The sequence below is a fragment of the Carassius carassius genome, chromosome 30 (genome assembly GCF_963082965.1).
Source record: "Carassius carassius chromosome 30, fCarCar2.1, whole genome shotgun sequence".
NCBI classification, from domain to species: Eukaryota; Metazoa; Chordata; class Actinopteri; order Cypriniformes; family Cyprinidae; genus Carassius; species Carassius carassius.
The window spans coordinates 23,258,160-23,285,845 of NC_081784.1; the positions used below are offsets into that span (position 1 = coordinate 23,258,160).

The 27,686-nt window shown below is 36.9% G+C and overlaps 1 protein-coding gene across 6 annotated transcripts in view; it reads right to left on the reverse strand.

Moving 5' to 3' along the window:
• Positions 1-4,891: 4,891 nt before the first annotated feature.
• The window catches only part of LOC132110932 (echinoderm microtubule-associated protein-like 4), an 83,652-nt gene continuing 60,857 nt past the window's right edge, over positions 4,892-27,686 (reverse strand). For 3 of the 6 annotated variants that reach the window (XM_059518042.1, XM_059518039.1, XM_059518043.1), the window contains 20 exons: positions 25,713-25,853; positions 25,173-25,198; positions 24,522-24,554; positions 22,871-22,994; positions 22,457-22,606; positions 22,085-22,154; positions 21,370-21,480; positions 20,593-20,688; positions 20,193-20,327; positions 19,218-19,353; positions 16,565-16,716; positions 15,040-15,165; positions 14,786-14,917; positions 13,414-13,481; positions 13,223-13,311; positions 13,030-13,127; positions 9,931-10,018; positions 9,619-9,717; positions 7,122-7,252; positions 4,892-5,862 (listed from right to left, as the gene is read on the reverse strand). In XM_059518042.1, coding sequence (XP_059374025.1) covers positions 5,374-5,862; positions 7,122-7,252; positions 9,619-9,717; positions 9,931-10,018; positions 13,030-13,127; positions 13,223-13,311; positions 13,414-13,481; positions 14,786-14,917; positions 15,040-15,165; positions 16,565-16,716; positions 19,218-19,353; positions 20,193-20,327; positions 20,593-20,688; positions 21,370-21,480; positions 22,085-22,154; positions 22,457-22,606; positions 22,871-22,994; positions 24,522-24,554; positions 25,173-25,198; positions 25,713-25,853 — 2,494 coding nt within the window. In that variant the 3' untranslated portion in view covers positions 4,892-5,373. The remainder of the gene's footprint in view (positions 5,863-7,121; positions 7,253-9,618; positions 9,718-9,930; positions 10,019-13,029; positions 13,128-13,222; positions 13,312-13,413; positions 13,482-14,785; positions 14,918-15,039; positions 15,166-16,564; positions 16,717-19,217; positions 19,354-20,192; positions 20,328-20,592; positions 20,689-21,369; positions 21,481-22,084; positions 22,155-22,456; positions 22,607-22,870; positions 22,995-24,521; positions 24,555-25,172; positions 25,199-25,712; positions 25,854-27,686) is intronic. The other 3 variants (XM_059518040.1, XM_059518044.1, XM_059518041.1) reach the window with 2 other exon arrangements.

The window sequence follows — 27,686 nt, forward strand, 5'->3', positions numbered from 1 at the left end:
CTGGTGCAACGCTTGATCCTCACATAGAGTCTGCTAACCGCCAGCTTGATTTATGCCTCGGTCATTTGTTTTCATTTTATACTCTGACACTTAGTGCAATTTTATATTGTGACAGTATTGACTTAAAATAAAAATAAGTCATTTTCAATAGGCAGCATGTGATGTTGTGCTCTCACTTGGCCATGTTGCCCAAGGTTTTGCAGATAGCACATTACACACATACACCAAACTTTGGCCCAGTCAGTTTATTTATTTATTTGCACAGCAGAGAACAGACCGTTTTGCTGAGTCAAGAAGCGTCTCTCTCAATGAGGTCCTCATTCTCTAACACAGACAGAAGAAATCAATAAAGAACATAAACAACATTCAAGGCCTGCAATTTTGCTTGTTTACTGATCCAAACTTCAATGTTTACAGATGTACCAGGCCTGAGGGGTCAAGGTTTGCTTGGGATGACTCCATTAGCCCCTGCTGGTAGATATCGCTAGTTCATGACCACACCATCTGCCAAAAAAAAGAAACTTTCTTCACTGACAAGTCATTCAGAATTAGCTGTGTATACTGACAAAAGTTATTTGGAAGCAACATATTGCTAATATCGACCAAGTGTTGAATTTTATGACGTGAGAAAGGAATGGATAATTTAAAGATTTACATGTGCTGAATATTTACTCTCCCTTTGTTTGTTTCTTCATCCAAATATATTTGGAGAAATTTAGCATTACATCTGTGAATATTTCTCTCCTCATTCAGATGATCTACTATTTTGTTCCAATAAACTAACTCTATATCTTGAAATGGCTCAGGGTAAAGGCATTTTCATCAAATTGATCAAGTTTTGGCCGAACTATTCCTATAAAGAGATAAAGTGGTATTCAGCTAGTCATGTGTGTAGACACCACTTATATTTGCCACTATCAGTACTATTCATTCAGGTGTTCACTATAGAGAAAAAATAAGAATTTTATATGCACAAATGACTCCGGGCTTCTTCAAGAGACAACACAACTGTTTTTAAAAATGTTTCTTTATTTTCTAAATTCTTCAGTATTTTCTGCCTATTGGCAGGAATGCATAAGAGACAGATTGGCTCAAACTTTGTCACAAAAAAAAAAAAAAGCTTTGCAAAATTTTCAGATTTTGTTAACATCATTGGATCATTTGCAGATCATCACTGTGGTTTTCATAACTGTCATTCTGTTTATCGAAAAAGCTTAGCTTTATCTCCGCACCTTTATTCGATGAAGATATACTGTAGTCAAATGCCCTGCAAACAGCAAAGCATTTGGAATTCCAGAGTTGTACTCAAGCCCAACATTTCCTCCAAATGTAGATACAATCACCAACTGGACTTTTCCATTCCCCCTTTCTCTCCCTGTGTATGCTTTGAAAATTAGCTCTTAGATATTAGAGGATATAAAAATCACAAACAGCAGTCTCCTCAATGATGAACACCAATACATTTATATCAACGGCTTCTGAACAGTTTCACTCGTATTTTGAAGACTCTCTCAAAATACCCAAACCATTAACCAATACTACTACCAACACACTCACCATTCTTTTCAATATCAAAATACAAAGGCAAATAATCTGTGACATTCAAGAAACAGTTATGTATGCAATGCTTCATTCGGCTAACAGGTTTCAGATAAACAAGTATGTTCTTGGAAGTGACAGGTCTATAGAAAAATCCCTGGAGTCTTCAAACTGAGAAATATCCAGGTGGAGAAACAACAGCCACAGTGCAACAAATCCTAAAATCTGAACTCATGCCACAAGGCCACAATACCTGCATCTGGAGAAGAACAGTCCCCCAGCTTTTTTGTGGATGAAAACAAACATGGAATCGTAGCCCTTTCAGAGAACCTACCAACCCACAAAAGTTATATACATACAGGTACACCAATATATACACATTAAAGCCAGCCCTGAATGCAACAATAAAGGTCTGTGAAAGATCAACATCCTCGTTTGCAACTTGTGTAAAGCTTCTGAGAGTTGCCCTTTTGATATCAATGGTGTCCTGAAGTTTTAAGAGGCCAGATGTTCAGGAGAGCCTAGATAGCGGCCTTAAAAAAAGTATTCTGATACTCCAGATACACTTGAAAATGTCTTATGTAATTTATGCAATACCCCCCCAAGTTCAAATGTGTAGAATACATTTTGAACTTGAAATGCTTTTTGTCTTGCTTTAAAAGTGTGCTTGTTTTATGTTTCTGTAAGGTAAATGCTACTTGCATTTACTTGACACTTTGCCATCTAATGCTAGGACATTCATACATTTTTAAGTGTGGCTTAAGTTTCCTACTGTATAGGACAAGGAAATCTAACTAAAAACCTAACTAAGGCAATCTCAGTGAAAACCTTCTAGCGTGCTTAGAAAAACAGGAAAAGTCCATAAAGCATTCATAAAAAGGAAACTGCAGACCAGCTGAGAAGCATTCAACTTATCACCATCTACAGCGCACCATTGCATAAAAAACACCAACACCACGAAAACAATCGGGTATCATTCCATCTATCTACAGTATCTAAACATTGCCAAAGACACATAGTCCACTACTACATCAATTCTATGCACTTAAAAATCAACTAAAACAACTGGATCAGACATATGAATTTGAGGCAGTTGGGTAAAATAGTTAGCATCTGAAAGCTGATGTGTATTGTGTTATACACATTACAGAAGATTGTCATTCTTTCACAATCAAAAATTCAAATGTAAATGTAATTCAAATTGTAAATGTATATTTGAAACAGGCTTTTCAATTCCATGCATCAATACAGCATTACATCCTTAAACCATGTAAACCATGTAAACCTGTAAACCATGCTTTTTCAAGCACAGAGACTGCACAAATAAATGTGTTTTAATACTCTGCAATGCTTTAAAATCTAGAGGTTGCCTCCAAAGCTGGTTTGAGATCTGTATTTCTTTTTTTTTTTTCTGGTGTAATATTGATGATTTAGGTTCACATTCATCAAGGAGTACTGGAGGGAATCTCTCTCAGCAGCTGTGCTCTTTTGTTTCTCTGATATTGATTCATTTCAGAGAAAAGATTCGCTTCAACTCGATATCGACACCTCCGAATGCTGTTTAATCTTCTTTTTCATCCATATCTTCATGCATTGTTGAGGGACACATACAAAGGCTTGGGAGAGCATCCTCTTACAAAAAACTACTGTGGCAGTACAATGGTATCATATGGTAATACCAAATTATATTTCAATGCTTTTGCATTCTCTTGTGTTCTCTCACAAATCTTTTGTGATGGACATGATATAAGATGGGAAGAAAAGCTATATTTTAGTGCTTTTTAAGAGCAAACACAAAGTTTCTCAGGGGGATGCAGTAGTTTTGGAAGAAAAAAGCAATTGTTTTGTGAATGAATGCAAACTTTCTCGGGAGAACACAATACTTTTATAGAAGAATACAAATGTTTCACAAGACAATGCAAATTTTCTCAGGGGAACTCAACAGTTTTGCGAGAAAACGCAATTGTTTTGTGAATGAGTGCAAAATTTCTCAGGGGAATGCACTACATATCATGAGAATGCAAAAGCATTTAATTAAATTGCGCAAATTACCTAAATTAGCCATATATGGTACAAATAATACCATGGTATAATATTGGTACTTTCTGGTACTGTTTTTGTAAGTGTTACAAAAAGGAGTGGGGAAAAACATTTCATCCTTTGACTTTCTTTCTCTTTGGGACTCGCTCCAAAAAGAGTGCTCCTGAGAAATGTGTGAGAGAGGGGGAGGGCGATCACCCTTCAGCGGAATGAAAGAAGGGGCAACCTGCGTGCACATAAACACTCACGCACGCACGCACATTTAAGACTCGTTTAATCTATCGTTTCTCTCATATGATAAAAAACAAGAACAACTCAGTCCAATGAACAAAATGACAAGAAAAACAGTCCCAAAATGAAACCTAAAAACAATTCAGTCTCAGTGAGAAGAGAGTCATTTGGATGCAAGGTTAAAATGGATGGAATGAGTACAGAGGAGGTTCTCCAGTCCAACAGATGAAACTGAGGGAGATGTGAGGCTCATATGGCATCTTTAGACAGGTGGGTTTTTATATAAAATCTTGGCTATCACCATGCAGACCCTATTTTGAGGCAGGTCAGGCTTGTGTGTGAGTGTGTGTTACTCTTGTTTGTGCTGAATGAAGTGCTTTGCTGTTTATGGCTATTATTCTGTAAAGTGGCGATAATTGTGCCGAGTTGAAATTCAAGGTGTCCGTGACCATGGTGACCGGCAGAAGCAGCTTGAATTATTGAGGTCCTTGAGTCCGACCAATGAGCCAGCTGCACCTGCCTGGCATTATCAGATATATACGTGCTGCAGTTTTGGCTCAGGGACAGATGCTAATCAAGCATGCAAATCATCTTTACATGCAGCCCTCCATCAATATTCACAAAGAGTGAGAGGTTTACTCATTTAAAGGGATAGTTTACCAAGAAAATTAACATAATTTACTCAACTTCATGTTGCTCCAAACCGATATGACTTGCCTTTTGCATAACAGATAAAAATATATTTTGAAAAATGAAAGTCAAAGTGGTCCAATGTTGATTTGGACCCAATTGATTCCCATTGTATGGACAAATCGAAAAATCGAAAGATCCTCAAAACATCTTCGAAAGATCCGAGAAAGAGCTTTGAAAGATTTTCGACAGATCTTAGAAAGATCCTTGAAACATTTACGAAACATCTGTGTGTCAAATAAAAGAAAGTCAGTCATAGAGGTTTGGAACGACTAGGATGAGTAAATAAACACCGAAAGTTAATTTTTATGGGGTGAGGAAAGTAAGGAGAAGTTTGGTAATTCAACTTAATTCATCCTTAGTAACTGATCCTTATGCAGTAAGTGTATTGTTGTATATGCCAAATGCCAATAAATTGAAAGCATGTGTCCAATTTACAGTATGTTGTACTTTTCCATTTAACTGCTTACATGAACGTGCACTTTGTATCTAAAACCGGTAAATAATTAGTTTTCTTCTCTTTTTTTAATGTATCACAGTTATTGATGTGTCTATGCAAGAGTGTATTAGTGTTTGTGTGGTAGTGTGTGTGTGTGTGTGTGTGTCAGTGTAAACTTGTAGGTGTGCTTAATCTTTCCAAAGGTTTTTAACTACACATTCCAAAACTCCAACCATCCAACCCAAACCAATGCCTCCACAACCACATCTACTGAATGTCAACATAACAACAAACTAAGACACAAAATGAAAAGAAAATCTTGAAAGGATAAAAACCGAGGAGACCCTGCTTTTGTAATCCGACAGGGAGGCTCCAGTGACATGCTGGTGCCTTTGGGCGGGCTATTAAGCAGGCAAGAGAAGGGTTGGACTGCCTTATAAGGGCGGGTTAAAGGTCGTGCCCTCATCACTGGGTGTGGCTGTATCGTCGCTAGGCTCTAGGCTGTCCTTGGGGCTCAGGGTGCTGTCGGATGTGGGCGTGGCCTCATCCGAAGGGGGCGGGGTTTCAGGGGAGCCATCCTGCTGTCCATTAGGAGTAACCGTGTGCAGTGGTTCGGGGGGAGTGGGAGGGGAGGTGTTGGGTTGGGTGCTGATGGGTAGCAAGGCTGGCACTTGCATGGGCTCAGTAGGTGTGTGGGGAACACTGGGTACCGACGCCAGGGTGCGAGGTGTGGAGTTGTGCAGCAGGGAATCGCCCAGGCCCAGGCTGGAGTCGCTGTGCACCAAGGGTGAGGTTTTCTCCACCAGACGCCACTGCATGATGCTCATGTCCTTGCCCCCTGTTGAAATCAGGTGACTGTCACTGTGCATGAAGCTCACGTTTGTCACGTGACTGCTGTGGGCGCTGTACTTGTGACTTGGGGCCTGCAATTAAAAATAAAACTAGTGAAATTTCAGTTAAAGAGATTAAATAATATCCCCCAGGCTTCATGAATTTCACCCAATTACAGCTCATGCTTTGTCAAGAATATATCCGGTAACAGGTCATTACCAGGGGAATGTATTTATACGTTAAGGTTCAAAAAACACATTTTCCACATACTGTACATTATTGTTTCTCCTCTATGCCCCGTCTTTCTGAAATGCATTGATTTTTACAAAGCTTCTCGTTCTGAAAAGTGAGGTGAGCTTTAATTGGCTAGCTATCCAGCGTTGTGATTGGCCGAATAACCTCATAAGTGTGACGGAAATGTTACGCCCCTTAACATATTGTGATGCGTGTCCCAGCGTTACGAAACAAAAAAAATAAAAGCAATCACAAAAGAGGCATTTCTTGCATCCAGTGGGGACCTAATTACTGATTATAATGACTTACAGTGTATTTTTATGCGTTGCATCATGTCGTGTAAAACAAAAAACAATGTCTGCATTTGTGATCCAAGAAAGGACAAACAACAAGCGCTACTCTACACCGCTCAAACTCACGTTTGAATCATCAGTGGCAACTCCTTTACATATGTAAACGTACTTACAGACTGTGAGTGAGAACAGCTGGCATTGTAATCTACTCAGGAAACAGTCCATAAAATGCGTTGCACACACACGAATATTTGTTTTGAACTGTTCTGGAACAGTGTTATACATACAACTTATTTTCAACTGATTTCTAGTTGTGTTTTGGAAGGCCAAACAAAGCATTTTTGCTTTCGCAATGAAACACAGCATCTCCATGACATGGCCGCGTTGGAAGCAACAACACTACAGCGAGAATCAAAGTTACGTCGTCTTTCTTTTCGTGAACATTTGGGTGGTGTTGTGCAAATCTTCCCACACAGTGACGCAGACGTGGGGGCATGCTTGAACGAGGCATTTTAAAAGGGCTTGGACGACTCTTTACTTTTAAATAGAATATCTCTTTGGGTTCGAGGCTTTAGTTTTGAAACTTTAGAGATTTTATCTATTCACAAACAGCTTTTGAGAAAGAGAAAGGGAAACTTGAAATCGCATCATATGACTCCTTTAAAACAAACTGAAACAAAACCAATTAATCATGAATCAAACTGACTGTTTCACACACTTAGGTCTGCTTTCAGATATTTAACCAACAACAAATACACATCATGTTCTAAAATGAAAAAGTAAAGATACTCTTTTAAATATGACAGTAAGGTGATGTGACAGACCTTCGGTCTTGAGCAGGGGTACTGGAAAAGGTGCACTTTACAGAAGTCATCAGCCAGAGCGATCACCTTCCTGTTGTGAGAACGCACAAGGGCATTGATATCTGTCCCATCTGAACCTTCCGGCCAAACACCTGTTACACAGCAAACAAACACAGAGACAAATCAATGTACAACAATGGGGAGTAAACAGCTAGAAGCAACACTACAGACTTAATTGCCACATTCATCAGCAGCTTGTCAGTATCTCAGGCTGTATCTTTTCCAAAAACAAGTAATGTTTCCCAATGTGAAGTGTAGAGTCACATAAAATGCATGTATACATATATTTTTTGTATCATGTAGGGAGTCAGTTTGGTAAATCAAAACATTATTACAGGTTATATTACAGGTATTTATTTATTTTTACATAAATGAAGATGTTTCATACAAAAAGTAATCGCTCTTCTGTCCCTATCATTTTTCTTTAGTTAAGCAATTATGTTTATATCACTGTTTTAACTTAAGTGTTTACTTGAGTTTATACATTTTTATTTACTTTAAAATTTTCAAATTTGATTTAATGTGTCCAAATTTAACGGTGAGATCCTAAATAAATAAATACATAAATTGTTGTGCTTGATAAATGCACTTTTATGTTGGTGTTAATTTTATATTCTATTAAAATCCAGCTTAAACTGGTAGCAAGAAGTAAGAAACGTAAAATCCTAACTGTAACAACGGAAGGTATTTTAGACCTCATTACTATAATAATATAAAATCCATAAGCACCTAGATACCTCACCACATTTAAAATCTATGATCATGAATGGATTAGCAGCCTACAAAAAGATTACCACACACACACACACACACACACACACACACACACACACACACACACAGTCTAAATGTGCTGCCCTCTTCAGCATTACAGACCTGCACACACTAGACGGCTCGCTATGCTGACAGATAAAGTGAGTCTGTGTGGGCTGAACTACTTTTGGTTCACCAATCACCCTGTTTAGACATGAAGTCACTCAGAATGAGAGCGAAATTAGAAAGACAGACTATAATTGTGCATATAAAGACTGAAAATAAGTGAGATGAAAAATGCTGCAAAGGGAGAACAGATGACTGACAATCAGACTATAAATAAAGGTAATGTGCAAAATGTGTCCGCAGAAATTAGCTAAATATGATAAAGCATTATTTTGCATAAACCAGATACTAAATACGGATTATAGATGGATGGATGGATAGTATATAATTTACAGTAGAAGTCAGGTACAGTACAGACCAAAAGTTTGGAAACATTACTATTTTTAATGTTTTTGAAAGAAGTTTCTTCTGCTCATTAAGCCTGCATTTATTTGATCAAAAATACAGGAAAAAATGTAATATTGTGAAATATTATTACAATTTAAAATAATTGTTTTTAAATTTATTATACTTTAAATTATCATTTATTTCTGTGATGCAAAGCTGAATTTTTAAGATCATTATCACATGATCCTTTAGAAATTATTCTAATATGATGATTCATTATCAAAGTTGGAAACAGTTCTGCTGCTTAATATTTTTTCAGAACATGTGATTTTTTAGGATACTTTGATGAATAATAATAAAAAAAGAAGCTATGTTTTTAAAATATAAATATTTTGTAATAACAATATACACTACTGGTCAGTAATTTGGGGTCAGTAATTTTTTTTCTTTCTTTTTTTTAAAATAAAATCAATACTTTTATTCAGCAAGGATGTGTTAAATTGATAGAAAGTGATAGTAAAGAAAATATATTATTAGAATATAAATTATTAGATTTTTTTTTTTTAATAAATTCAGTTCTTTTGAACCTTTTATTCATCAAATATATTAGACAGCAGAACTGTTTCCAACACTCATAATAAATCAGAATATTAGAATGATTTCTAAATGATCATGTGATAGACTGAATGTTACATGTGACACTGAAGGCTGGAGTAATGATGCTAAAAATTCAGCTTTGCATCACAGGAATAAATTATTTATTTTTAAGTATATTCAAATAGAAAACTATTATTTGAAGTTGTAATAATATTTCACAATATTACAGTTTTTTCTGTATTTTTGATCAAATAAATGCAGGCTTGATGAGCAGAAGAATCTTCTTTCAAAAACATTAAAAATAGTAATGTTTCCAAACTTTGTATTTCCCCTCATTTTGACGCCCAAGCAAATGTGTGTTGATGTGTGTGTGTGAGGAAGAGAATGACTAAAATAAACCACTGACAGGAAATGAGTGTGAATAGACCAAAGAGTTCAAATACCAGCCACACATTTATAAAAAAAATAAAAAAATACCATCGAGGCACGCACACATACTCATAATATATAAAGAAAGCCAATTTTCAGTCATAAGTTTAAAACACATACACATTCATTCCGCGACAGACCCTTAGAAGGTGGAAAGATTTCAGCAGTGGGTACCAAACCCCTACTGGCAATAATACCCACAATGCATCACTCTGCAGATACTGACCAAAGACTTGGAATCCTAGCACGCAGGTATATGTGGCCCAGTCGATGTCCTTGCACTCAGAACGGTTACGAATCAACTTACAACCGTTTGGAATGTCCCCTGTGGAAGAGGGAAAACAACTTGTCAGGAAAATCTGGAATATGGTACAGAATGGAAGTTTCAACAGATTTTGGTCCAAAAAAACACAAACCACAAGCTGAATCAATAATGATGTTTCAACCAACCCAATGAGACAAAAATTAAATATGATTGGAGATGAATGTTTTTCAAAAGAACCGAGCCAGAGAGAGCTCGTTGCGGTGGTCCACTTACAGTAAAGGATTTCGTAGTCTCCTGAGTTGGACATGATGAACTTGTTGTCGGGGGACCAGTCAAGATGTGTAATGTAGCTGGAATGTCCCTAAGGACGGAGATTAAAAGATTAGACAATGAAAAAGGAGAAAGAAAACAGTTCTATCACAGGATTTTCAATAATCAGAATTGAACTGCAATGGATCACAGAGCTGCTTGAATCTTCAACTGAACACAAATGTAGAACTTCTGTGGAATATCTAAGCTCATCTTTTCATTGCGATGACTTTGACAGTGATTCCTATGGTTTAGTTCCAAAAAGCGCTAAGAACGCACACGTAACATAGCACATGTAAAGTATTTCATGATAATTATCTAATGTGTATTATTTGATAATGCATTTCAAGCTACTACCTCTTAATTGTAATAAACTGTAATTTCATGAAGTCCTGCTAACTGCAATCAATATACATTAAAGAAATGTTGTGATACTTTATGATACATTTATGGTGCTCTGTTGTCCTTTTTGGAACTTGGCAGAGTGAATTAATATCCATGTTCATTGTATGGAAAACAGCTGATTGGACTTTCTGCAAAATATCTAATTTTTTTCTTCATGATGGTAAGTCTTACAGGTTTAAAACAACATATAATGACAATTTAATTTATCTGCACACAGAGTCCCCAGTAGATTATAATTTGCACTCGTCTCTCTATTTCCTGCTTTTCACACACAGATTGACGTGCTTCAGGGATGTGCACAGACATTTTGAGGGGCAGGGGCTCAAGTGAAATAAAGGGCACTTCTCATAATTAGTTTTTTTTTTTTTTTTTTTTTTTTTAACAAAAAAGTATATATATATTAACGCAACTCTGACTTCCTTTTAAAAAAAATAATTTAAAAAGTTAATTAATTTTATCTTCCTCAAACTCACGCAATTGTTTCATTTTCAAAAGATGTCTACAAAATAATCAGTTCACAGAAACCATGGTCTCCTTAGTATTCACTAGGTTTATAGAGCAGCAAAGGAAACCATTCCACAATGTGCATGTTTTGAAAACATTTTCTATGCTACTAGTTTCAAGTATATATGAAGTGTTCAGATGCAAAAGCCTCTAAGTGCCATCTGAAATTTTCTTATGAGCTTTTTTTTTCAAGCTCGTATTTAAGTTCAGTAATTTAACTTAAATGACAATTAATAGGTAATTTTCATTGCCAGTAATGTGAAATAAGTGAACATAAACATACAAGCTTGATAAAAATGATCATTATTGAAGGAAATTTCAGATGGCACTTAGAGGATTTTTCATCTGAACTCTTCATATTTAGAATAACGTAAATAACTGCATCAAACAGAGGGGCGTGTTTTACTAATAATTTGTTTATTTTTGCACAAGGCACTACATCGTTTTAATTATTTTGGTGTTATCAGAATACATAACACTTTAAAATTAAACTTACCAAAATAATTGAGTAAAAATTCAATAAAAGCCAATGTCATGTATGTATTTGTGGTGGTATGGAATACTATTTTATAAAGGTTTCGAGGAAATAAAAAAAGTTAAATTACTTAAATAGTTAATTTATAAATACTGTTATTTTTAAAGTTTAATGTTAACTTATTTCTACTCAGTTTTATTTATTAATGTACCAGATGCAGTTACTCAGATTTACTACATTTTTTAGAGTGTATCCTCCATCTGTTTACATCTGTAGATTTCTTCTAAATTCACCAATTTAGATTTCTAAATTTCAGGGGGAAAGACTCTTGATGTAAGTCAATAACTGGGGACGTTCTGTATGCAAATTAGGCGTCAACTAGTTAAAATGCGCACATTTGCATCTAATTGACAGGGAAATGCAGGTAAATAGGATAAACAAAATAACTAAAGCATATCACCTGGTGGTGATATATGCTTATTTTATTAACTTATTTTATTACATGGCTTGGTTGAATTCCAATGTAGAATGCGGTCTGTTATAACCAACAGACCGCTGTGCGGACTATAACAGACCGTTGCCATGAAAAACAGAGCGTTGCTATGGACTCACAGGATTCTAACCGTAGAGACGGAGCGGACTATTTTCTTTAGCGGAAGCAATACAATCGGGTTTAACAATCGGGGGAGAGGGAGAGGGAGCACTTCAGAACTCCTGACCTGATATTTAGATACTATATTTCAATAAATATATTTGTTTGACAGGGAAGCTGTGTGCAAACAGAAATATATATTATTTTTCAAAAATAAAAAAAAAGCATCCCAGAAAAAAGGGCACTTTCTCTCCAGGAATAAAAAGGGCAGGTGCTCAAGCCCCCTTTCATGTCTATGTGTGCACGTGCCTGACGTGCTTTATGTTTCCACTATCCTAGATCCTGAAAATCTTTTCTATGGCTGTCGAAAGAGGTCAGTAGAAGCCAAACTTTCTCACACTGCACTGTAATGCAAAAGGTTTATAGCTCAATGGTGGTTTGCTCAGATTTTTTTACCTCAACAGTATTCGGACACTTTTGCACATTTAAGTCACATTTAAAAGTGTATGAATCTCTTATGAATTGCTTAGATAAACTATTAAACCATGTCATCTGCACTCAAACGCTGTTGGAGCTTTTCTCAGAACTTAACTATTTCCCAATACTTTTAATAAGCTGATGTTTTGTGATATTTTCTTGAAAATGTATTCTGTGATCGAGCACAGATGTTAATGACATTAAACTTCTCAACTGATGAAAAACTGCACAGAAAAATACTAAAAAAAGCAAGAAAACGTGAAGAATCAGACAAACAGTAGTGTGATTCAGAGTGTGTTGAATGGAGTACAGTCGAGCGAAACGAGACCCAGGTCAGACATGGGCAAACGGTCACGCACAGTAAAGTTTTTTTCTCCACTCTGCCCTGATCCCTTGAATCCAGCAGAAAAGGGAATATTGAAAATAAACAATGATACAGCCATAAAAAAATTATATGAATTGTAAAATAAATCTTTATTCATGGCTTCATGACAAATACATTTTAAATGCATGTTGCAAATTCTTGCAACCTTTAAAATAATGTTCTTTGTATTATTATTATTATTTTTTTAAATTCTAGAACACAGTCACTTAAATGCCAGATACTCACAGTGCATTTCCCATATCTGCTGTACTTGCGTCCCTTATCCGACACCGTGTAGAGGTAAATGAAGTTATCATGTGATCCCACTGCCAGCAGGGTGCCATCTGAGGACAGACAGAGAGACGTTTGTCTGTCTGCTCAACACAGAAATGCAAGAAGAAAAAAAACGAGTATGCAAACAAACAGCACTCCTACTCACCGACAGAGTAGCGCAGTAATGAAAGCTGCTCATTGCCGTCTGTGTGAATGGCCACCAGGTCTCGGGTCTCTGCATCCAGAGCATACCACCTGAGACGCAAACAAAACAATGTCTGAACCAGCCATCCAACCATTTTTATGTGAAATGTGTTAGTTATTCATGTAAACTTGATATAGAGATGATGCACTTACTTCCCTGAGTGAGTACCAATGGCAACAACCGAACCGCTAGGATGGAAATCTGCGCAGTGCCCGTGCTCCTAAAAACACAAAAACACCATCAATACTGTCACGCTCATAGTACGGGACTCTGAGATGTTCAAAGAGCAGATGTTCTAATATACAGTATCTCTAATTTCTACGATATTTATGCCGAAATTGAAGATGCTTTTAAACATTTACATACACTAAAATTTGCAATGCATTAAAATAATTCTAATTAAATATAATAAACACATTTTTAGAATTTTAAGTGTTTTAAGAACTGAATGCATCTCAAATGGACACTTTTTTAGGAGCAATGCATCTGCATGACATTTCCAGTTTTTCATGATGTTTTAAAAAAAACCTCACACCCCCCTCACATACAGTATCCTGGTTTTCAAAGACAGAAAAAAAGCAAGCAAGAAAGAAATGATAACTTTAATACATTTTCCACTATATACTACTGTATTAGTACATTTTATGTCCTTCTTTGAAATGTTGAGGCCCTTTAGTGGGTCCCGGCCACCTGGTTGAGAACCACTGCTCTAAATGCGTGGATGAGGTGACAAAAAAGAAATCAAAACCTGATATACAAACTAAATACTTTATTACTGCATCAATTCAAATGTAAACCGCCTACAGTTAAGATGACAAGGGGTATTTAGTGGTTATTCGGGGTATCTTTCAGTCTTTGATACAGCTGACCATAATCTTAGCTCAGAGACAGACTGTCCAAAAACAATAACAGCTCTTACATTAAGTGCTCCCATGGAAAGAAAGAAAAACTAAATCTGTATTTACCAAACTGTGCAAGCTGACTTTTTACTGATGTCTTAATAAAAGGGTTTTTCAGGAACCACTAATGTCATAGCATGTGTCATAATGTTTGCAGAGCAGACAAACTGCCAAAGCACATCTGCATATTCTGCTTTGTTTTCTGAGATGCCATTGAAATTTTCAGTATGTATGACATCTGGATAAAGAGAACGTTTCCACAAACAAGTTTCATTCTTTGGTGTTTTCAGAAGAACAAAACACTGGGCCTTAATTTAACCGGTCTAAACTTTGTTTACAGAATATGACAAACAATGCAGATATTGCATAATTTATGCCAGTAACCAGTGAATTGAAGTCTAAAGTATAGAAAATGACTGTAGCACTGGATGGTTTTGACTGTTAAAAAAACAGTTATGCCTTTTAAGGTCATCTCTAACATAACCCTTGAGGCTGATGAACTATATTACCTTGTGTTATATTGTGTCTATTATTAATATTATTATTATTAACATATGTTATATTTGACAGGACACCAACCGTCAGAGCATGTGTATGTAAATGTGTGTTTGTAGGAGTGTCTTACGTCCAGCAGTCTGGTCCATTCCAGTGTGTGGTCCACTGAGCTCCACAGACACACCTGTCTGTCCTGAGCACAGGTGAGGAACAGGTCCTTGAACGGGTGGGCGGCCAGACCCCACAGCTCATCCGTGTGTCCCTAAAAATAGCAACTCCCATCAAACTAACTCCACAACTACGACTGCAGGTACAAGCGGGTATTTTTAAGAGTATAAGGCTGCACACGAAATGCACACAGTGTGACTTAAAGATGTGGTTTACCTGCACTTCCACCTGGAATCCGTCGTTGAAGGTGCCTCTCAGAATGAAGTTGCGTGAGGTGCCCACCAGAAACTGCTCCCCCTTGCCCTCGGCTACTGCACGAATAGTGCCATACTGATCTGGGACCTGAAGAAAAGCAAACAGACATTATTGATATGCTATTTTTTATGTTGTTATAAGAGCTTATTATGTTTCTCTTATTATAACCTTTGATTTACTGGTAACACTGTATGTTAAGGTGATATAGTTACACATACTAGTGTAACAGTAAATTATGCATAATTACAACTAATCCTAAACCAAACCCTAAAGTATGTATATGTAGTTATTTAATATTAAACACTCGTTCTTATTTGTGTAATTGGCTAAAAGATGAAAGGTCTCATTATGGTGTCTGCATCAATTTTAATTTCGGGGGGCTGGGGAGGGGCCGAGAGCTGTGGGAAAGGAGCGAGGCCGGTGGAGTGATTGGAAATGAGCGACACCTGCGCCCCTCACCGGTCTCGAGTCCCACGGAGGAGATCAGAAGGATAAAGAGGAGGAGTTATGACAGTGACGGACGAGAGAGGACCAGGCCTGGGCTTTATTTTATGTTTTGGTTTTGTTTGTGCACGGCAGTCGCCCGTGAGGGGCTGTCGTGCTGTTTTTATGTTTATTTTATCATTAAAGTTTTGATTTAAATGTTCGCCAGTTCCAGTCTCCTTCTTCCCGTACTACGAACTGCATTACAGCAATTTTATACACACAGAATACATAAAAAATGATCATACAGCGACTACTTCAATATTTCAAATAACTTGTGAAAATAAAATGTCGAAATATGGGCGAAATAATGTTTCATCGTCATTCTGTGCAGCAGATACTTTTATGCTAAATTGAAACAACATACTTATTCTGACCTGTACACCTAAATACAGTATATATGGAAGATTATTATATTTTAAATAGGTAAAACCTAAATAGAGTCTTTTAACGCCATCTAATGATTCTTGTTCTATATATGACTAACAAGATTATTTGGAATATTAACTATTGTTACAATGAATGACATTTTAGTGGTAAAAATCATTTGTGATAGTCATCATTATTTGTTCAGAAATTTATATATATATATACAGGACACATTCTAATGTACGGGAAAAAAAATAAAGAAAAAGTAAAGCTATATTAAACTTTTATTGTTTTGATGCTTGAAAACCCCTTTTCATCTTTGACCCAATTTCACTGTAACACTGTCTCCAAAGTGTAACTTATCTATATTTATCAGAATCATACATACTACGGTTCAAAATTTTGGGGTCACTTAGAATATTTATTTATAATTTTTTCACAAAAATACACAATATTTCTGTTTTTACTGTATTTATTTTTTTTTTTTTGATCAGTCTGCATAAGGCTTCCTTCAAAAACATTAACAAAAAGGTTTCATTATTCCAAACTGTTGACTGGTATGGTATGTCAGATATGTATCTCTTTAAAGACATGCATGTGTGAGTGTGGGCTTCAGCTCAGCTTGCTCTCGTACCTCGATGTCTCTCTCTGGATTGAGGTCGTGGTCCCACAGAATGATCTTGTGGTCTTTGCCGCCCCCTGTGAGCAGAGTGCCGTTCCTCATCTGACAAAGAGTGAAGACGCTGCCGTCGTGAGCCTTGATCTGACGCGTGATCTGAAACGCTGCTGTGGGGACGGGGCGGGTTAGTTAGACAGATGGAGACCCACTCGTGCACAATTTCTGGGAATAGAACACCACAAATATCTCTGCTGGCTAATGCGGTTTTAAGTGCCAGACTGTTTTGCTATTAGGGATGTGATAGGGCTTTTAGAAAGAGGAGCTCATAGATATGCTTGCCAGTGAGGCCGGCGGAGCGTGTGTGTGTGTGTGATGATGATGTTGCATTCTGGAAATTCCAGTAGATTATCACTTCTCCCTGTAATAATACTGATGGCTCAGCTTTCTACAAAAAGAGCCAAACCAAGAGAAATGTAGACCCCTGGAGTGCTGAACCGGCCCTGTCAATACACACAACTCCACACACACGCTCACTTATCTGAAACAGATGTGATTCTGAACAGACTGACATTACACACTGTATCACACCTACACTACCACATTTGTACAGTTACATGGTATCTGCAAGCATACAGACAGGAAATCAGCTAGACGAGGCCAGTTCAGCACATGACATATGCAAAATGACTTAAGAGGGAAAAGAAGAAATGAATTTCAGCAGCCGATGCAACACATGTACTGTAAGGCTTCATAACAGGAGGATGTAACTCAACTCGACTCAAGCAGAAACTCACTTTCATAAAGTGTGTGCTTGTCTGTCTGCTGTTTTTGCATGATGACAAACTAATTTAGCATAATACTAATCCATAAAACCTACAAGAACAGTCTATGCAAGTAGAATTTGAATTGCCATTTCTCTGAACAAGTCATAATGTAAATCATAACACAACACGTTGTCTTATGTAGACTGTGGTGGAGCAACAGTTGGAGGAGAATGAGGTAAAGTAAGCTGACAACAACAGGGATCGGCATGTTTTTGCAAGAAACCTCCTATGCTCATCAAACTTATTTTGATCAGAAAATACAGCAAAAACAGTACTATTATGAAATAGTATTACAATTTAAAATAACTGTTTTATAATTAAATATATATTATAAAATGTAATTTATTTTGGTGATGCAAAGCTGAATTACTGAATGAAGAAATTATTCTCATATGCAGATTTGCTGCTCAAGAATTTTTTTTTTTTTGTGGAAACAGTTTCTTTCAGGATTCTTTGACTAATAAGACATCTTTTGTAACATTTTAAATGTCTTTACTTGCTGTCACGTTTGATTGATTTAATGCATCCTTGCAGAATATAACTGTTAATTGCATTGAATATAAAAAAAATAATAATAATTAAAAAAATCTTACTGACCCCAAACTTTTGAACGATATCTAATAATATTGAAGACTGTGACCATGTGAACCAAGCTTCTGATCAGGAGTCATAGATATATAAATATGGACGGTCATGTGCTCATGTATTAATTTGTTTATGTAGAAGATGAGCTACAGGCAGACTTCTGTGGAACCAGGAAAGAGTTTGAGTTTTTAAAATTGCTAATTGTTTTAAAAGTTTAATGGCATATTTTATTTCAAAATACAAGTCAAACTATGGAAAGTGCTCAACTGGACTCAAAGACTAGTAGCAGTAGTAGTAGTTTCTGTCCTTTAGGGGGCGCTATGTCACAGAGCTGTAAGATTGAGGGGGTAAATAAAGAAGTGATAAATGAGCAGGAGCTGGCAAGCGTTTCAGCCTGTGTTGCAGCCATTCCAGTTCCACAACATGCCAGTGAAAACCATTACAACTCCAGGATCAGCACAGAGAAAACAATCTGTCAACCTGTGCACACAGACACTAGCAAGCGTGCAGTTTCAGTCACATATCACGAGCTGTCGACTTCCAATGAAACTCTTCTTCCATTGAAGCTACTCTCTGTCACGGATTTCTAGAAGTTTTCCTTTCCTGAAGTGACTGTTGGCCTCATTAGCATAACTCTCAACTGATGGACATTATAGAACTGAAGACACAAAATACAACATTAAGGTACCTCCATGTGCCAGGGTACTAACATTTCTGATGGGGCACACATGGGACATAGTAGTAGTGAGGTTTTACTTGTTGCATTTACCACAGTGTAATAAATTCCTCTTTTTAACTGAATGTATTTTACTACTGAAGTGAAAAACTATGGAATGGCAATCATAAACTGAGCTTTTCGTGTCATTTTTACATGAGAAATAAACAAAGATTTCCTACAGCAGTGTTGCCAGAGAGGTAAATCCTACAGCTTTTCCTGATCTGTGCAGTAACTGTTACTGTTAATATGGCATGTGTCTTTTGGTAGAACAGAATGTGGTTATGCATTGACCCTACATGCACCTGGCCTCATTCTACTTCCTTTATTTTCTTTTATGGTGAGCAGGAACTTCTCTTGTCTGTTTGGTTTGAGAGCGTGCAGCAGAGCCGGATCAGACTGCGTTTGGAGGAGGATTGCCTTGCCACCAGAGTACTTTTTTGTAAGGAAATGCAGGTGACGGAAAACATTAGGAAAATGTTAATATGAAGGCTGGAGGAGCTAATAATGTGCCTGTGTGTGTGTGTGTGAGACGAGTGTCTACCTTTCGGCCCTTTCCCTGGTGCTGGTTCAGCTGTGCTGCGGGTCCATATCAGCATGATTCCTCCCGAGTCTCCGGTCAGGATGTCTCCATTATTAAGGAAGGCCAAACACTGCACAAATTTGGGCTTCTCGTATTTCTGTGACAGACACAAAAACAAAAGGAACTCTATGTACTAAGTACAAGTCTGTGCTTTGTATATCAAGCTGACTGCAGCATTAGTCTTTAATTTTTATTTTTATTTTTTCGTAATGTTGCTTAACTAAAATTTAGCTTGATATATGTTTTTCCTTTTCACTCTATTTCATACATAGCTCAATATTTATTGCATTTTCTCTGACTGAAATAGTGATTTGTTTTTTCTCCCAGTCAGTAAAAATCTATTTATAATATTCATGTTATGTTTTTCACATTGTTATTCATTAAATGATCACAGATATATGAAACATTATAACAAAGTACATAGAAAAACTGCAATATTAACCTATGGCACAACTATTTTTTACTAAAACAAAAAATGCATCATTGACATTTCTGGGTAATTATTATTAGAAATCCGTCATTAAGACTATTTTAACTTCAAACTGTTGCCTAAAATACAAATCTTCTAGCTTTAATATTGCTTTCATAATGTGAGAGGACAACAAGGGATGGATTTTTCACTTGACGAAGCGTTATTATGGAATATGCATTCATATTTTAGACTGAATTTATGTGTAAGGTTTAAATGCTTTTAATCATGGGTTTATTTCTTAAAAACAGGCATATTTTATCAGCTGTTAACTGATAGACCAGAATCAGATTTCTTATGGATTATTGTGATGTTTTAATCAGCTGTTTGGACTCTCATTCTGACGGCACCCATTCACTGCAGAGGATCCATTGATGAACAAGTGATGTAATGCAGCATTTCTTCAACATTTTGGGTGAACTACCCTTTCAAATCCCCATGAGGAATATACGTTTGTGTGTCCTTACGCCAAAGATGCCTTGTTTGCGGGCGAGTGAGGAACCGCTCCAGGTCCAGAAGAAAATATGGGATTTCCCACAAGTGACAATGGTGTTGGCGTCAGTCGGGTGAAACTCCACCACTAAGACCACTTCATTGGTTGTCTAATAAAACAGCACACTGGCAAAATCATTACATGTAGAACAAAGAGATAAGAGGAGGCAACAGAGCAATGTGCAGCAAAAAGGTACAGACATCGCAAAACATAAAAAGACGAAGAAAGACAACAATATGAAACAAGATGAAATGGACTGAGAAGAATGGAGGAGAAGGAAATAAGATAAGGGCTAAGAAATCTAAAGGAAAGGAACAGAGGAAGGGAGTGGTGACAAGAGAACCAAAAAAAAAAAAAAGAAGTGTGACTCTAACCTTAAGCTCAGCGATTTTTGATTTCTTCTGCCAGTCCCACACAGTGAGCATGTGCTCATTAGATTCATCAATCACACTGAGATGAGTGCCCGAGTCCTACACACACACACACACACAAAAACACACAAAGATTTCAATTCCATAATATAATATTTTAGATTAAATTACTGTGTATAAACAAACACTCAATCACAACACTTTCAGTTTCTTCAGTCACCTCAGAAAAGAGCTGTTTCTATTAGGACTTTATTCAAATCTAGTCATTGAGAATGACCGAAAAGTGCAGCGTTTGATGTTGAAATAAGCAGGTTCATTAAAATGTGCACCATTTGTAAAGTGAGGAGCTCTTGTTTTATCCATAGATCACCAGAAAAACTGTCACAAAGGCAAAAAAAAAATAAAAAAATGTAACTTTACACAATTACAAGTTACAAATATTACAAAATATTATCAAGAGCCAAGTTACAAATATGAATAAATATTACAAATATTACAAACGTGATCAATACTCATTTGATTTTCACACAATTTATATTATTTTATGGCAAAATTTGATTTCAAGGTTAGAAATACTGACAAAAGAAAATGCTAGCATGACCCAGATCCATGAAGAGCACAGTGCAAGACTGTGAAAAATATTAGAATAATTAGAATAAAAAAAACACCAAACAAAAAAAATAATAATCAGGTTTATCAATTGTCAAACCAGATGTTAGGCAATGCTAATTAAACACATAATGGAATGGAATCAAATTAGATGGCTGCCATTCGACTCACGGCTTTAGAGAAAGCGAGGGATCCGACTCCTCTCTCAAAGGTGCCGAGGCCGATGATCTGCAGCGTGGACAGACTGACCGAGTCCCAAACTCTGACGTGAGGCTGAAGCGGCTGCAGGATCAAACACAGATCACAATACAGAGACGTCAAACATCACAGCAGGGATTCAGAAGAGCTTATTCTGATGACATGGAAAAGAACAACTTAGTAACACAGAAAAATACAACTTCTCTAAAGTGTTTTTACAGTGCATGAAGGATGATGTTCTTTAGGGATCCTTTTGAATACTTGCCAGCTAAACGTGTTTGTTTTTGCACTTTCAAGGCATACTGTTTGTCTTGAATGTTCATTGCTAAAGCCAGTTCATTCTGAACCTGTTCTCCTGTTTTGCATAACTAAAGCCAATGTATTTTTTTATTATTTAATTAAGTGCAGTAGTTGAACATGGAAAGAAAAACATGTACAATGAGTATATTTTATGAAAAGATAAAATAAAATACTGACAGGACATAATAGAAATACTACACAATGTGTATGCATGTATTGTAACAATATAAAAGTCTTTCCTTTCACCTTTGCTCAATTCAATGCATCCTTACTAAATAAAAGTATTAATTTCTTTAAAAAAATCTATCCCAAACTTTTAAACGGCAGTGTACATTAAGGCGAACATAGGTTTGTGCTTTATCAGAGTAGCTGCACTGATGGAACTCACCCTGCCATCCTTATCCACGCCTGCTATCTGTCCTGTGGCCATACGGATCTTATCTGGATGAACAGCAAGACTACAAGAGAAACAGACAGAGAAAGCTGAACATTCACTGAACAACACTGCTGAAGATCACATCAGCTCATTTGTTTAGTTCAGGGCTCACAAAAGACATTTTCCTGTCATTTCCATCCTGCAATTACAAAGCCTCAGGAAGACAAAACTAAACCGGAATTCACAATGACAGCCGTTTGTTCACAAAGAAAATCTTTCAATGAAATTTTCAGTGAGAGTTGGTTATTTAATCACTGTCTGTGTCTATGTCCCGACTGCCGAATGATAAGACTAATAAATAACTGCATGTCCCATCAATCTCACCATTTGACACAGTCAGTGTGTCCTAAATAATGCCTTTGTGTCCTCTCCTCATAGTTGAAGAGAACAACCACCGAGGCGATGAAATACACAATCTCCCCGGTAGGAAGCAAGTACACATTTGCACGGCAGTCACGTCCCCTGTAGCCATATCTATCAAGGAGTCAAGGGAAAACAACAATATACCAAAAAAAAAAAAATATATATATATATATATGTTATTTTTTTCAATGCTTGACATAAACCATCATATTTACTTTACAGAATCGCAGCAAGTTAATTGAAATTAAATTGGCTATTAATTAAATTTGACAACCCTAGTTAATATTTGATTATTTTCTTGCCATAAAAGTTTTAATCCATTTTAAAACCACCATTGTGATATTCAATACGCGCAAAGCATGCTAGAAAGGATACACCCACTCCAGTTTGAGTCTCTCTGGGGGAAGTTCGGTTCGGACATCATCGTAATTCTCCACGTCCGATGGGATAAACATTGTGATGGGTCGTCCTCGCATGAACATTTTAATATATTCTCCCTCTGTGGAGAGATTTGATGAAGGAAATATATAAGAAAATACTAGAAAAAATACTACATGAAGTTATCTGAAATTTGGTCTTTCAGAAAAGATCGTGAGAGTTTGTTAATTTTAGTAACATTTAAACACATAGCATATATATTAGCTTCTAGCATTGCTCCTTCTTACATACTTAAAAAAAATTCTAAATGAAGCTCTTTGATGGAGTTAAGCTCGTGCTTTGAACTCATTCATAAACCCAAGCAAATCAAAAGTGAAGCTTTGAGTGGTGTGTAGAAGGGCCAGAACAATGACAATGCCAAAATCTGACTATGATTCAATAAAGAAAAGAAAAGTGCAAGAAGAAACCTCAAAATGGGCAGAGACAGAGCGAGGCAGAAAAAAAAAATACGTATTTTCTCTGATCTCCAGAATCATTTTGTGCAGTAGCACATTTTATAATAGCATCGTATAATTCTATAAAGTATTTAACACTGACCACAGGTAACCTTTAAAAACTATTTAGTTGGCCGAGAATCACCAGAACATTCCTCACTGATACCGATATCCTTAAAGGGATAGTTCAGCCAAAAATGGAAACTCTGTCACCATTTACTCATGCTAATGCTGTTCCAAACCTGAAAAAAATTGAGAAATGTCTGTGTGTGTGTGTGGTGTGTTTTAATATTAAGATATTTATGTTTCACAGCAGAAAGTAAGTCATCAGGTTTGGGATGAAATGAGGGTAAGCAAATTTTCATTTTTGGGAGAACTATCCCAGTACTATGCTTACTGAATTAATTAAGGTATAAAGGTGAATCTTACACAAACTTGTCTAGGCCAGTAAAAGTTACATTATTTTATGTATGTTTTTTTTTTTTTTTTCATTATGACCTTTTGCATTTTCTCATTATTTCAATGAAAATTAAGTATTGTTTTAATATAAATTCCCCCGCACACACTATAGTGATGAGAATGAGACTATTTAGCATTATCGTACAAAAAGCTTTGCTGTCAGAAAAATGTTGTTACAATGTATAGTCATAATAAATGTGAATTTCAAAATGCACTTTCTTGTTTGTTTCTTTCTTTTGATTTTGCAGTGATATCTGAGCTAGATATGATTCAGCCACAAAGCTGTTCTGGTATTTTTCCTTTAGGACAAACGCATTCCTCTTCTAATAAGTAACTGGTGGTGAATCTACAGTAAGTCATCTATTTACACCAACTGAATTGCGAGAAGAAGTGAACAAGCGAGATGTGTGTTTATCGACATGCCAGTTGACAAGCTGGGAGGAAATCCACTTACTTTTGATTCCTCCAGAAATGTAATTTAAGATTTTAAGGAGCAAGAGCAGCGGAGAGACAGAAGAAAATAGGAAGAACTGACTGACCATTGATCTTTCCAATAGATCAATCAACATGTTAAGAGAATTAAAGTGGGATTAGAGCCAGAAATGTTTAGATTCAGCCTGAAGCGGGGGAAGGGAGGGGTTAAAAAAAAAACACTTTCGGCGGCTTTCGGCACCCTATAGAGAGGACGGCCTTACCTTGACTGTTTTTTTCACGGGTTGACATTTTAGCTGGGTTTGGGACAGAAATAATAATATCTCAAAAAACAAACACAGAATGACAGACGAGGAACAGTTTTATTGATGTATGCTAAGAGAGGCCTGTCAACAGTTTTTAAGATGGGTGTGATCATTAGAAAAGTCTGGAAGAACAAATAAGGAACCACAAGACACAGGAATGCAGTTTGTGTGTGTCTTTGCCAAGATTAAAATGACTTGAGAGATGGAGGTGGTGCTCACACCTGTACTGTTCTCGGCCCAGGGCTAAATCCAGATTCGGGATAAGGTTTTTCCAGGGCACACTCAGCCTGTGACAACTGGCATGAGACCCGTGCTAACTGTATTTTATGGTGTCACCTATAATCTCACCCTGGGGCAAAGCCAAGTACTAAGATGTGGCAATATGCTAGCTTTTATTTATACTTATGAAATGCAAGATGGCTGCAGGCCACAGCTTAAATGTTTTTACAAATGAGAATTTGTATTGATCTAAAATGCACAGAAGGTCTGACATATTGCACGAGGCACCAGTTTGCTTGAACCATTGTGATACAGGAAATGAGAGGAGCACATGAGAAAAAGACGAAGTTGAAACACAATAGATCACGTTGAGGCAAAATTAGACTTTACCTTGGCTGATGACTGGATCTCTGTGTCTAAAGAGGAAAAGGGAAGAAAATCAAATACTATTAACACGAGACAAAACGTGAGTTCCATGAATGGCATGTTTGTTCAACTACAGGAATGTCTTAAAAGAACAGTTCCAAAATGAACGTTCCTTTTATTGTCATCATTTGCTTACTGTGGACTTTTTTGCATGACATATGTTGAAATTTAATGAATTTTGTTGGTTTCATTTAAACTAATACAAAAAGTGTTGAACAGTAAGTAGCAAACTAAATACTGGTAGCTAAAAGCATATTCATATTAACAAAATTGAATGGAACATGGAATGCATTAGGTTTTGATGTAACTTCATAAATCCAATTCTGTGGACTTTCATTGAATATATTTTTTCAAAGTCAAGAAAAATGACTTTAAAAAGCCTGAAGTATTGTTTCAAAAAAGTTTTTTATACTTCTACTACCCCAGTTGGATGACTTATGAGGACTCAAATCTACAGTGTGAGTCTTAGTAAGGCAAAGGGGATGGAAGGAACCTAACACTTACTTCTCTGCATTCTTCACCACTTTGGACAGCAGTTTGGAGGTGGAGGCTGCTTTCACCAGCTTATTCCTGTTCTCCTCTCCGCTGTCCCATGTGCTACTTTGAGAACGCTCAATTCCTCCACGCTTCGTACTGCTACCCCTGCTGCAGACACAAAAAATAGGGATTCACTGGAAAAGAAAGCGATAGCAGAGAAGCTGAAAAACGAGTCCAGGGGAGAAGTTACAAATTTAGAGGAGCGGTATTGTAAGCTTGGAGGAAAACAATCCATTAAATCTAAATAGATCTTACACAGACCCACCAAATGGGTCACGGGTTCATTCAGACAATTTTACTTAGGATGGACTACAAAGTCTAGATGCTAATTCTGTCCAGGTCCTCCAAACTACAATAACCACTCCTCTTTGGTTAATTTCAAACTGGAAGCCAGAAAACAAGCAACAGCCCTTGAAAGTCAAAGATGCATCCATCAGGTAAAAGATCATGCATATGGCAAAGCATAATCCACTCGATAGTTAGTACACACAGAGGAGCTGAAAAACCTGAAACCCAGTCTTGTAGTAAATTGCATGAGATTGCTCAGGGAAAAGACGCCAAACAGCATAGCTAAAGGAAGGTAGAGAAGGAAACACATCAGAGGTTTAGAAAGGGAAAACAGAGCAGCGTTATCCTCACGCAAAGCTTTGTGTAAGGAGAAATCGTTAAAAACAAACTTGTTTTCTGGACCAAATCTTCTAGACTAATATTCACCAACCCAATTTCCAATTTATTCGATATGAGAGCTGAACCAGAGGCTCATTTTGACAGAAAAGTGGGAGGTGCAACAAATATGATGGGAGAATCTGAACTTTGATTAATGATGGCTCATCTTGGAGCTTGAACCAACAAACTTCTGGTAATCACCAGCCCTAAACTTATAGCCATACAGCCATTTACACCAGATCTCTCAACCTTAGCAGAGAATATGAAGTTCAAGGCAGGGGTGCATGGGAAGACATTTTGGTTAGAAGTGATCCAGAAACTCACAAATGTACACACAAACATTAAAGCAAAAAGTATACTTCAGTTTTTACACTCGGTTTTTAGATAGAATTCTTTATACGCATGTACTCGCTCCTTGAATGCCACTTGAAGTATCGCACAAATTAAGTTGGTTCAGACGTTGGTTCACAGTTGAAAATGAAACCGATGAGTTGGTACAACGACAACAACAACAAACTTGTCAAGAGTGCACCAACAATAGACATCCATGTTACAAGCTCTCGTGAGAGGGAGTTAAGAAATACTCAAAATTCTAGTTTAAGGGTTAGGTAACGGGTACGAATACATTTTTATCGGTCATAATTTCTATAGAGCACAGACACTGGACAAGGATGAAACATTCTAGAGGGCAAGTGTCGAACGTCTGTGTTTAAACGGTGTATACTTTGAAAGGCTGTGTAATCAGCTGTACGCACATGCTGCATATGCTAAGAGTTTAAGTTCAAACTGAAGTATACTTTGGGCTTTAGGCCATTAAACAGGTCAGAGGTGTAGCAAAGTACCTCCAACCTTACCAAACATGGGAGTAAGAGAGGAGGAAAGGGAAGGGAAAGGGAATGGATAGCACTCCAGGGCAGAGCGGACACACTTCCACATGTGAAAAACTGGCTTGAGTTCTAAACATGGGGCCACCTGTGAGGCATACAGGTCTAACAATGTCGATCCCTAGTATATGTGTGATAATAGTTGTGTGAGTGCTCCATATGACTGTATTGTAAAATACTATCACAAAATGACCATGTAATACCATGGTACTAACTTATTTGGTCTACTAGCTTCACCAGTTGAATTGCATTACTAGCAGAAACCTAGACCAGCATTAACATACTCTCTATGCTCGTTTTCGTCTTATAAGCAAAAAACACCACATAAATATAGCCCTCCTGCATTCACTGAAGTTTCTATTAAAGAGTTCTTCTTTACCAAGGAAGCAGA